This window comes from Grammomys surdaster, unplaced genomic scaffold (genome assembly GCF_004785775.1).
Source record: "Grammomys surdaster isolate TR1022 unplaced genomic scaffold, NIH_TR_1.0 181, whole genome shotgun sequence".
Lineage (NCBI taxonomy): Eukaryota > Metazoa > Chordata > Mammalia > Rodentia > Muridae > Grammomys > Grammomys surdaster.
The window spans coordinates 3721031-3734094 of NW_021604626.1; the positions used below are offsets into that span (position 1 = coordinate 3721031).

The 13064-nt window shown below is 48.2% G+C and overlaps 1 protein-coding gene across 4 annotated transcripts in view; it reads right to left on the reverse strand.

The window, feature by feature from the left end:
- The window catches only part of Disc1 (DISC1 scaffold protein), a 208513-nt gene that overhangs the window by 109621 nt on the left and 85828 nt on the right, over positions 1 to 13064 (reverse strand). For all 4 annotated transcript variants that reach the window (XM_028767739.1, XM_028767737.1, XM_028767738.1 and 1 more), the window contains 2 exons: positions 9187 to 9241; positions 3101 to 3203 (listed from right to left, as the gene is read on the reverse strand). In XM_028767739.1, coding sequence (XP_028623572.1) covers positions 3101 to 3203; positions 9187 to 9241 — 158 coding nt within the window. The remainder of the gene's footprint in view (positions 1 to 3100; positions 3204 to 9186; positions 9242 to 13064) is intronic.

Consider the following 13064-nt stretch of genomic DNA (forward strand, 5'->3'; position numbering starts at 1 on the left):
GAGAGACAGAGAGACAGAGAGACAGAGAGAGAGAGAGAGAGAGAGAGAGAGACAGAGACAGAGACAGAGAGAGAGAGAGTTTTTTTTTTAAAGAAAAACTAGGGCTGCCCAAGCCGGCTTTTCCTGGACACCAGAGCAATGGCCAGGCAGCACAGACAGGAAGGGGTCAAGCAAGAGCTTCCAGGACATCAGCGGTATGAGCTGGTCCAGGACTTACAGGTAGACATGAGACTATATTTCCTCAGGCAAGAAGCCCTTCAGCTTTTGGGATTCCAGGAAGCAACAGGCGGGCCATCATGTCAAGGGTCAGAGGCTGGACAGGAAAGGAGGAACCTGAAACAGAGCCCATCCAAGGAAGCCTCCCGGTTTTCTCAGGTAGCCAAAGAGCTAAGACTGAAAACCTCAAGCCGATCTGCAATACACCATCTTAAGAATCTTCTCTGGCTGCCCACATGTGCACACACCCACGTGCACACACACACACACACACACACAAAGTATCTTTTGCTAGAAATTGTAAAGACTTCCCTGGGCTTCTCAAGAGGGAACACTGATGACAGAGTGTGTGTGTGTGTGTGTGGGGGGTGATTCTGCCTCTTGAGTCATGCTCTCTTCTTCCCTCAGGCTCCATGAAGAGAAGCTCATCCACCTGTTCTCAGGGGAAGACGTATGGGCTGAGAAAGGCAAAACCCTAACTCAGAGGCAGAACTGCATTCCATCTTCCCTCCTCTCTCTCTGCAAGCGAAGCCATAACTCCAACTAAGTAGCTCGGGAGGCAGTTACGAGGCAGGCCACATGCTCGCCCACCATGTTCTAGGGTTGTAAATGCCACGCTTGGCTGCGTTGGGGACCAAGCGGCTCGTTAGCGGCAGCATTAGTGTTTAACGATGTGAGGAACAGAAGCTGCCAGGCACGGTGCTCCTCCTTAAAACGCCACTGAAAACCCATACGTGTAATTATTACACCTTCCCGTTAAATTCTGATTCCTCTAAAGCCAGTGGGCTGTGCATTCATTCAGCTTATAAATCTCAGGGATCTCTTCAAGGCTGTCTTTTACATAACTGGGCTAAAGATCTATCCATCACACAGGGGGACGTCTGGACTCCAGCCACTGATCTACCATTGCTGGGTTTTTTTCAAGAACTTGTAAGAAGGACATACCCCACAGCTTTTATCCTTTCCCCCACTCTTGTGGTTCTTAGTTGGCCCCACACTCACCTGACACCACTATTAAGAACATCAAATCAACCAGCAAACTCAATGGGGGGGGGATGTTTGAAAACACCATCCAAGTGACAGCAAGATGTGCTCTCAAGCTACCGAGCATTGGCAGAAACCTACCCATTAAAAACCGCTGGCATGCAAAGGGTTGAGATACTGCTGTATTCTAAGTCCAGCTTTCTCCTGTGTGTGTGTGTGTGTGTGTGTGTGTGTGTGTGTGTGTACATCCATGTGTACAGGGGCATGAGAATATGTGGGCATGTCGTTATTGAAGTCAGATGTCAACCTGACCGGCCATTCCTCAGGCGTTGCCCACCTAGTTTTTTGAGACAAGGTCTCTTACTGCTCTGAGCTAAGTAGCTGAGTGAAGCCGACTGGTCACTGAGGCCCAGGCCTCCGTCTGTCTCCACCCTCCCCATGCAGGGTTACGAGTTCGGGCACCTCCCTAAGTTCCTTTATGTGCGTTCTGGGCAAAGAACTCAGAAATCACTCCACCAACTGACATATAACCACAGCCCCATAACCAACTTCTGAAAGGAGTGTCTGACATACATACAGTCCCCTACAATGGGCTCCCACCACGCACAGAGCTTACAACATTGCTGGAATCAATGGAGCAACAGACCCTAAAGTCCTAGAGAGTCAACTCACATCCAAAGGCATGGCCTCTTGAGAGCAAACTGTGTCAGCGGGTGTCCACAGGTCCCTTCCAAGGACAATGTCCCTTCATGAAACCATGCTGCCCTCTATTCAAACCTAAGCCTCCTGCCGGGGCTCTGAAGATGAAGTAGGGGTCACTGTGCCTCTTTATTAATCTTCCCAATGTGGTCATAATGAGTAAGTCTCCTCTCTCTGCATTTCAATGCTATTTGTCTGCTTAATTGGCCTGTTGGAGACAGTGGCTGAGCCTGGCTTGTTAGAGGCACTAGCACCCAGGCTGTCAGCCTGAGAACTCTGGTACCATAACTGCTATGTAGTGTATATGTGTGTGTGTGTGTGTGTGTGTGTGTGTGGTGTGTGTGTGTGTGTGGTGTGTGTGTGTGTGGTGTGAGGTATGTGTGTGTGGTGTGTATGTGAGTGTGTTTGTGTGTATATGAGTGTGTATGCGTATCTGTGTGCATATATGTGTGTGTATCTGTGTGTATATATGTGTGTATGTGTGGTAGGTGTAATGTGTGTATGTAAATATGTATGTATGTATATGTGTGTTTGTATATGTGTGTATATATATGTGTGGTAGGTGTGGTGTGTGTGTATATGTATATTTGAGTATGTCTGTATGTGTATATGTGTGTGGTGTGTATGTGTGTATATGTGAGTGCTTGTACGTATGTGTATATATGTGTGATGTGTGGTGTGTGTGTGTATATACTTGAGTGTTTGTGTTTATGTGTATATATGTATGTTTATGTGTGTGAGAGTGTGTGTTTGTGTATGTATATGTATGTATGTGTGGTATGTGTGGTGTGTGTGTGTATATATGTGTGTATATGTGAATGTGTTTGTATGTGTACATGTGAGTGTGTCTGTGTATTTATATGTGAGTGTGTCTATGTATGTATATGTGTGTGTGATGTGTGGTGTTTACATGTGTGTACAGCTGAGTGTGTTTGTATGTATGTGTATATATGTGCGTATATTTATGTGTGTGAGTGTGTGTGTGTTTAGGCATGGGCTTGAGCCTGGAGCCTTGTACATGCTAGGTAATGGCTCTCCCAGTGAGCTCCCTTCTCCATCTCTCTGACTCACTCAGACAGGCATAGAATTCACAACATAGACCAGGCCTTGAACTTGTAATCCTCCTACCTCAGCCTCCCAGGAAGCTGGGATGACCACCACACATTGGTCAGTGACTGAATGTGAGCACCTCAGCAGTTACCTGATAAGGCCAGCATCTTGGCTTCCAGCAGGGCAGGCAGCCTGCTGTCAAGGTCACTGAGTCTCCTCCTCAGAGAGCTGCACAGCTTCTCACCTGAGCACACCTGCCGGGAGAAACCGGAGTCAGTGTCTGCTGCTTCCAACCAGAAGACAGAGGGGAATGGGGTTTGAGGGGGGTTGGGTCTCCAAGTAGCCAAGTAGATCAACAGAGTGAGCAGAGGAGGAGGGTTTAGGGAGCAACAGGTTAGAAGGAAAGCAGGAAAGGAAGTGGGGGTGAGAGGGAAGATGAGAAGAGGGGAGGGAAGAACAGAAAGGGAGGGAGAGAACAGTACAGAGAAGTAGGGAGAGGAGGGGTAAGGGGGGAGGAGAGAGATGGAGATGGGGGGTAGATGAGGAGAAGTGGGAGGAGGGTAGGGGAAGAGAGGGAAGGAAGAGATGAGGAAGGAGGAAGAGAGGCAGCTGTTGGTGTGGCCTCAGCACAGCCCTGACCCACATAGGCTGGTGTGAGCTCATGGAGCAGCCACAAGCCAGACAGAGCTATCACCGTCAGCCTCTGGCTTGGCATTTCCCTACTCCTGCCTGAGCTCTCGGAAACTCACAAGGTGCCCCTGGGAGAAAGGCCTTGATGATTTCTGGCTCCTCACCTTCACCCCAATCTCCTCTACCTTCCCCTCCAGCTGACAGTTGTCTCATCTGTCTATAATGTCTATGACCAGGACTCTGCCTCTGGTACACAGTAGGCAGTCCATGATCAGGATTCTGCCCCTGGCACACAGTAGGCAGTCCTCCATGAGCAGGACTCTGCCCCTGGCACACAGTAGGCAGTTCATGATCAGGATTCTGCCCCTGGCACACAGTAGGCAGTCCTCCATGAGCAGGACTCTGCCCCTGGCACACAGTAGGCAGTCCTCCATGAGCAGGACTCTGCCCCTGGCACACAGTAGGCAGTCCTCCATGAGCAGGACTCTGCCCCTGGCACACAGTAGACAGTCAATGAGCAGGACTCTGCCCCTGGCACACAGTAGGCAGTCAACTAAGATGTGGCTTTTGACATCGAGGTCAGAGGTGCCTGCTGAATTTCCTTTATTAGAAGACTCTAAGAAACCAGGAGGGCAGATACTCACTGGAAAGTCAGACAAGTCACCTTCAGGAAAATTTGGGATTATTGTGTCCTCCACACCTGGATTCAACACACACCACCTGTTTTTCTTTGAGTTCCAAAAACTGCAAAACCCTTCAACCTCAGTCTCATTCCCCAAATTCTGTCAGGTTATCTTTTATGCCGAGACTAAATCATCATCTTTTTTTTTATTTTATTTAAGGCTAAAAGTTCATAGTTACCTGTTATCTGTACTCAGATTAATGATAAACTTATATTTTCATCTCACCCAAAGCACAGTTACTGTAGGGATGAAAGTAGTGAACACTTTGGGAAAGTCCACGTGGAACGTAACACCCCCTGCCAAAGCATTGTTATTTATTATTGCCAACATTAAAGTATATGAAATCCCACTCAGGAACTGAAAGTTGTCGGTCCACGTGGAGTCTCCATCTCGAGGGATACAGTTATAATTGTAAACATTTGGCTTATCTGAGATCAAACCAGAAGCTGCCATCAGAACCAAAGCAGACCTCACCCGGTCCTGAAATGTTCCACCCTCCTCTCCTGGGCTGCTGTTTACTTTCCCCTCTCTGCTTGGGATTTTCCAACCACACTTCAGAAGCTCAGGGCCGAGTTGGTCGGCCCCTGCACGGAAGCCTACCCCAGCTGCTCGTCTGCACAGCCAAAGTCATCCATCTTAAGGATCTTAAAGGGTCCTGAGACTTGTCCAGTATGTTAGAACTAAGAACTCAAAGAAAGGTGTCCGGGACACCTTCCTCTGGCCCTGTTGAAGTTGGTTCAATGCCTGTGACAGGCTCCACCCATCCTATCCATCCACAGCCATCACCTCAGGAACTTCAAAGACTGGCTGGTTAACTCTGTGACTGACGCCAGCCAGAGTTCTCGGGTCTTGTCTAATATCTCTGATTTTAGTTAACAGTGTCTCTTAATCATAATTAGGTCAGTTTCTCCTTTGCCGAGAAAGCTCATAATTCAAGCTGTACTATTAATGTGAAGCCGCCTTTCTACATTTCCTGATTAAACTGTGCACTCGTTCAGTCTCTGCTGGATATAATATAATACCTACCCGTCTCTAGCTATCCCAATTATTTCAAACATTTCCATCTCGTTTATCCCTTAATTACCTTTGGTTTGGGTGACCCATGAGAGTTAAGAAATGTAATGAGCGTAAGGAAGGTCCCAACTCACTCTGAAAATATCAGGGGTTGAGCGTGTGTGTGTGTGTGTGCATGTGCGTGTGCACGTGCATGTGTGTATACTAAAGAAAGAAAACTGTGTTGAGCTGAACCTCTTCTCTCAAGGTCATTTGCCAATCTACAGGGGACAGGGTTAAGGTTAGACTTCCAGGCTCTTTCTCAGTTCCCATACAGCATACCATGTTCATGTACGTGCAATGGAATACACATTCCCACCTCAGAAAAATCTGCATGCCTTTCTTATTTACAAATAAAATTAGCCCCCGAGGAACTCATTAATGAATGGAAGTTTTACATTTACATTTTAAAATCTAAGGCACAGCTCCTTAATTTGGCAGAAAAGCAAAGTCATTATAAGTGTACTATAAATACTTAAGAGACAGGGTATGTAATGGCGTGAATGCTTGGGTCCCCCAAAATTTCATGTCCTGAAACCCTCAGCCCCAGTAGGATAATGGGATTAAGAGGGGGCTCTGGGAAGTAACAGGTCCTGAAGGTAGAACCTCGTGAAAGTATCGGTGCCCTTAGCAAAGGGCTGGGGGACGGTGGCTCTGTCAGTAAAAGTGCTCGATTTGTAAACATGGGGACTGAGCTGGGCCCACAGAACCCACGTAAGCGGCACATCATAGCACAAACCTGTAATCCCAGAGCTGGAGAAGTAGAGACTAGAGAGTCTCTGGGGCTTGCTGGCTGCCAGTGTAGCCTAATTGGTAAGCTCCAGGCCTCTGAGAGACCCTCCCAAAGGAGGTGGGTGGTGTTCCTGAAGGTAACACCTACATTGTCCGCTAGGTGCACACACACAACAATAATAATAACAATAAATAATAATAATGATGAACTTGGAGAGCCCTCTTGTTCTCTTTCCCTCTTTCCATCATATAAAGATACAGCATGGAGTTGGCCATCTGTCCCTCGGAAGAGATCCCACCAGAACATGGCCATATTGGCACCTGGCCCTCAGCCCTCCAGCCCTGAGAGCTGCCGGGCCTCAGTGTTTTGCAATCACAACATACAAAGACAGAAAGCCCTCCTAACATTTAGAAAAACACAGTGTCCTCAAGGTCTCTGGTAATGGTCTGCCTAGCCCATGACTGAGCCAGGCAAAACAAGAAACACACCTCACTCCTCCCTCTGGCTGAGCAGCCAGAAAGCTCATGGGTTGATCTCAAGCCTTTTCTGGCCGTGTGTATATGTCTCTGTGTGTGTGTGTGTGTGTGTGTGTGTGTGTGTACACGTGTATATGTGTGTATGTGTGAATGTGCCTGTATGTGTGTGTACATGTGTACATGTGTGTGAGGCTGAATGTTTATAAAAGCATGTGTGTATACACACATGTGTATATGTGTGTTTTTGTGTGTATGTATATGTACACACATGTGTATGTGTGTGTGCATGTGCCTGTATGTGTATGTGTGTATACATGTGAGCATGTGTGTGCATGTGTGTGTCTGTATGTGTGTGTACATGTGTACATGCGTGTATGTGTGTGCGTACGAATGTGTGTACGTGTATGTGCATGTTCAGGTGTTTGAATGCACGTATGTGGAAGCCAGAGGTTAACTTTGGCTGTCTTCCTCAGTTGCTCTCCACATTTTTCTGACAGAATCTCTCAGGACCCAGAGCTCACTGTTTCCTCTAGCCAGGCTGCCAGTGAGCCCCAGGGATCCTTCTGTCTCTGCCTTCCCAGTGTAGGATTATGAGTGTGTGCCACAGCGCCCACTCTTTACATGGGCTCTGGGAGCGAAACTCACGTGCATGGCAGACAGCTTACTGACTGACCACTTCCCCAGTCCTGCAGCCTTCCTATCTCTGGTCATGAAAAACAACCGATATTTCTCCCAGGTCAGAGGCTCCACTCAGAAACTACTATTCTACATCCTTGTCCTTGTGGAGCCTCCAGCTCCCAGCGTTGGAGTGTCCAGGTCCAGCTGTCCATCTGCACACCTCAAAGCAACTCCCAGGGGGTCTGGTCCCACAGCTCTGTCAGGTATGACCACAAGGGAGGGCTCTGCTCTGTGAATGCTTTATCTAACAGCTAGGATGCAGACTGTGGTGCTCAAAGAACACCTACTAGGGGAGCACAATTGGGGAGCACTGGGGGACCTGACTTGGGGAGCACAATTGGGGAGCACTGGGGGACCTGACTTGGGGAGCACAATTGGGGAGCACTGGGGGACCTGACTTGGGGAGCTCAATTGGGGAGCACTGGGGGACCTGACTTGGGGAGCACAATTGGGGAGCACTGGGGGACCTGCTGCTTCACATAAGAAAGTCTTGCTTCAAGAGTACAGACAATGTGATGGTTAATATTCAGTGGGGTGTTTGTTGAGATGGGGTCTTACTATGTAGCCTTGAACTGCATGGAACTCACTTACCACGTAGACTAGGCTGGCCTCAAACTCAGAGATCTGTCTGTCTCTGCCTCTCAAGTGCTGGGACTAAAGGCGTGAGCCACCACACCAGGTTAATATTGACTGATAACTTGTCAGGATGTAGAATCACCTAAGAGACCATCTCTGAACATGTCTTCACGGTGGGGTCAAAGATTTGGGAGACCAACCCTCGCTGTGGGCTGCACCATTGCATGAGCTGCGATCCTGGACTGAATAAAAGGAGAGAGTGAACTGAGCACCAGGGTTCACAATCTTCTTCCTGTCTGTGGGTGCCATGTGACCAGCTGACTCAAGCTCCTGCCGCCATGCCTTCCACGGCGTTAGATGAACCCTCACTTGCTGAACCAGATTAGCCAGTGCAGCCTTTCCTCCATGAAGGGGGAGATGCTGCGTTTGCCCAGCGTGTCATCCTATGATGAAAAAAGTAACTAATCCAGATGACAAATGATGCTTGCAAAATGACCCAAAGAACATAAAAACAAAACTCTTCATCCACTGACCCACTGACCCACTGGCCCGCTGACCTGCTGACCCGATGACTTGCTGACTTGCTGACCCCGCTTCCATTTCTGAGAAGCCTGAACTTGAGCTCCCAGGAGAAGCCAATTACTTCCATCCTAGAATCTTTGTTCATTTATTCATTTGTGACAGCATCGTACTGCGTAGCTCAGACTGGTCTTGAACCCTTGATCCTCCTGCCTCTGCCAATAGAATGTTGAGACTGAAGCTATGAGGAGCTACATCCAGCTCTAAAAAGGCACTCAGCACTTCCTGCACCATCCTTTCCCAGCCTCTGGGCCAAAACCCCTTCTGAATCCAAGGTCAAGCATCCATTTGGAAGTGGCAATGGGTGGAGAGCTCTGTAGAGAGAATATCTTGTATATTGTAAGAATGCATCCATCACCTATCAATTAAAAAAACCCTACGGCCTATAGGAAGGGGTAGAATAGAAGGTGGGATATCCGGGAGGCAGAAAGAACTCTGGGATAGAGCCAGAAGAGGGAGATTTACCCATGAAGACGTGACCAGTGGGTGCATGGTACCTGAACCCAGGTAACCAGCCACATGGTAGAATGTAGCTCGGAATAATAGGTTATATTAAGTTATGATCTAGTCAGAGAAGAGCTAAGCTATAAGGCCAAGGTATTTGTGAATATATTTTGAGTCTGAGTCTTATTTCTGGGAGCATGGGGCCTGGAGGAAGAACCAGACCTAACGTCAACAGACCTCCCTTAGAGCCTGCAGCTCCTCCTCCCCAGCTCTGCCTCTCTGCCACAGCCTGGCAAACAGCTTCACAAAATCTGCTTCCTCTAAAGCCCTTGGTGATCTGGAATCAAAATTAGGTCGGAAGGAAATGGGAGGAAGGTGGGCTTACCTGCGCAGTGAGTTCTCTGACAGCCAGGTTCAGTGATTTTGTCCTTTCCCGGAGGCTAGAAGAATTAGAAAGGATTATCGGTCTTCTCATTCCATACATAGGTGGGACTCTACATATAAGACACTCCCGAGAGAACTGTCCATCACCTGAGGAGCTGAGGAGGAAGAGGAGGAGGAAGAGGAGGAGGAGGAAGAAGAGGAGGAGGAAGAGGAGGAGGAGGATGAAGAGGAGGAGGAGGGAGAGGAGGAGGAGGAGGAGGAGGGGGAGGAAGGTAACACCTGGCTGGGCTGACATGACCGTGGAAGTAACCCGTGTCTAGGAAGCAGATCCCCCTCTCTAAATATGTCCTACTTAGGCCACCATTAAAATCTGTCTTAAGGGGCAGGGAAATGGCTCAGTCAGGACAGTGATTGTCACACAAGTCTGAAGTCCTGAATTTGATTCCCAGAACCCACACAAATAATCCAGGCACAGTGGTATACATTGTACCCAGCACTGGAGAGGTGGAGACAGGAGGATCCCTGTGGTTCACTGCCAGCCAAGCCTACTTGGTGAGTTCCAGACCTGTTGTTGCAAAGACAAGTGAGCCAGACAGAGGGGCACACATTTGTACCCCAGCACATGGGAGGCAGAGACAGGTAGATCTCTGTGGATTTGAAGCCAACTTAGTCTACATAGAGAATTTCATGCCAGCAGGGCAAACACAATCTGTCCTTATTCCCAGAGCAATACTGAGAGGTGCCACCTGGTTGCAGGAAGCCCTGAGCCCTGTAACTAGCTTCCTACAGGAGAGGACACTGGCAGGGAACCATTGGCATCTGAGTGGGCCACAGCGTCAACAATTAGAGGTAATACAGTCAGTGCCTCTACATTGAGCCTCAGTGAGAACAAACAGATGCATATTTCATATTTCTCAAGCATGTCTTATTCAGCCGGAATTCCTCCTCCCAGGTGTATCTGCAGCACACCGGGATAGCTATGAGTACCCCAACACATTATCAAGTTACTTAAAACGTTATGGGATGGTTTGGGAATTTGCTGTATCAACCTTGTAGGTAACAGCATCTGCCACAAGGCAAAGAGCTGGACATGGCTGTGGGTGTGTCAGCTTTGCCTTCTTTTCCTACTGAGTACTTCTCCTCACATACTGCTTCATACATGCACTCTCTCCCCAAACAGTGATGGGATGTGAGTTCCATGTGATCACCATCCCTTTCCTGGGTTCACTCCCTCATGTGATGGACCCAAATGCTTCTTTGGCATGCACTCCATCAAAACTTGGGCATTTATGAATATGTGAGGCTACAACTGTGATCTGATTCTATGGACTGAGATCTACAGAAGAAATGTGTGCTAACAGCAACCAGGACATAAAGCAAGACACACTGATTCCATTGAGGGGAAAAGGCCAATGCTGGGGGTTGTAGGGGGATATCTAGAAAACGGTTCCCCGGTCCAGCTTGTTCCTGGGCAGCCACCCCAGCATGTTCCCGCTGCTCCTCGGCTCTGACCAGGGCTCTGGCTAGCTAGATGTGTAGGCCCTGGCATCCATGAGACGCCAGCATGGGGGATGGCTATACCAATCCACCACTGTATCCAGAAAGCTCAACTGAACCCCAGACAACATCTGCCATCCTCACGGTACCTGGTAGAAATGAGACTCTTAAAGCTTAATGATTATCTAAAGGATTTATATATTTAGAAATGTTCAATCAACAAGATGCCCACACAATTAGAGTTGTTACCCAATATTTAACCTTTTGATAGAAGTTGACACCCAGGACAGCTTTTGACCCATCTGTGGTTCTCCATGGCTGATAACCTCCTTCTTCTCCTCCCCTTCCTATATTTCTCCCCTCCCCTTCCTCTTTTTCTCACCTCCCCTTCCTCTCTTTCTCTCCCAGCTCCACCTCCTCTTCTACTGCCTAATCACTGAGCTCCACTACGAATACAATGTAGCAGAATAAGTATCCTGCTACAGGGAATCTGGAGGATATCCAATAAAAACTGTCAGAGGCAGGATACTTATGGTGCCAGTCACTTTCAGAGCAGTGTAAGAGATATGAGCGATTGGTAGAAAAGCTTACAGGTAGAGGCAAAGGCCAGAATGAGATTGCAGAAGATGAAACCAACTGATCCTCACGGTTCACAGTGAGGTGTGCGTGCGCGAGATCAATAGGGGAGCAGTCACTGATAACATGAAGTATCTTTGTTAGTGCTTCTGTCACTGTGACGAATACCATGACCAGAAGCAAGTTATCATAGTGACAGAAAACCTTGGCGGAAAGTAAATTATTACTACAAAGAGAAATACCATTTGGCTTACACTTCCACACCATTGTTCATCACTGAAGGAAGTCAGTGCAGGAACTCAAGTAGGGAAGGAACCTGGAGGCAGGAGCTAATGCAGAGGCCATGGAGGACTGCTGCTTACTGGCTTGTTCCCCATAGCTTGTTCAGCCTGGACCAGCGGTACTCAGGGATGGTACTACCCACCCACAATGGACTGGGCTGACCCCCATCAATGACTAGTAAAGAAAATGCCCTACAGCCCGAACTTACAGAGGCATTTTCTCAACTGAGGCTTCCTCTTCTCTGATGACTCTAAATTGTGTCAAGTTGATATAAAGCTAGACAGCACAGAAAGTGAGTGGTGGAATGGAATAAGCCCCACCCAAGAATAGGAAGAGCTTCAAGTCAATAGGGAGAAATGCTCATGTTTTTTTGATCTCAGCAGTAAGCAAGTAACTGCCGGCCATCTTTAGAATACTTATGATGACTTATGTTTAGAATATTCATGGTGGTCTATGGAGGCCAAGTTATGGTTGGTATGACGCTCCAAGTTAAGGAGCTTCTGGCTTGGTCAAAGGAAACTCATCCTGCGTTTGTTTGCACAGGCCAATAGGGAGGAAGCATTTCTAGTTTTAACGGAGTGGCACTCTGAGAGATTGCTTGGAGGATAGAAGTCTGAATATGGTTGAATCAGGCAGATGCATCAATTGGAAGCTGTTAAGGGTCTGGGAGCCTGCAGAGAGCTGAGGATCAGAGAAGTGGAGGAAGAGGTCTGAGAAAGCAGGCACACAGGGAGCAATAAGAACACCCTAACTAGAGACCATTGTTCCATGGACTTGTGTCTTGCTTATTCTTTCAACACCTTAGGGCAGTCAGCCACCTAGAACTCACAACAAGACACAGCCCCTGGCCTCAACCACTTATGGCTGCTAGGAGGGCAAGATGGTGTGGCCGGTGCAAGGGGGAGTGCTCTCAATACAGGGGCGTCTGCAAGAGAAAAAGGTAACAAGGGGGGCGTGCTCTCTAGATACAGGAGGTCTGTAAAAGAAAAAGATCCCAGTTTCCAGGATCTATGCTGGAGTAGGGAGGCCCAGAACAATCTTCCACCGTGTGGATAGCAAAAGTATAACTAAGAGGTTAACTACCACCAGTCGATGCATGTTGGGGTTCTTCTCCAGCTATCAAAACCATTGGGGATGTTATCTCTACACTTTTGTGATTCCTGAAGTCTGGGCAAGCTGGGGTTGCAAGCTCCTAGAGACTGCCAGTTATTCTCATGTGTAACTCACTTTCACCAAACAAGGAGCCACTGGTGAGAGTAAAATCAACCCAAACACAGTGAGCACAGACCAGGGCCGGGGCATGTGACAGACAGTGAGCACAGGTGGGGGGGGCGGGCAGGTGCAACATCCTCTTCTGAGTCACATGTCACCAACTGGCAAGCATGGTTCCACAGACAGGTACAGGGTGGAAGCCTGGAGCATTCCAGACCTTGGTTAGATGGAGACAGGTCATTTGAGGGAAGGTTCGTCTGGGTGTTGTTGAGGAATTTTAATCCAGCAACATGACTGCTCTGGCAAGGAATC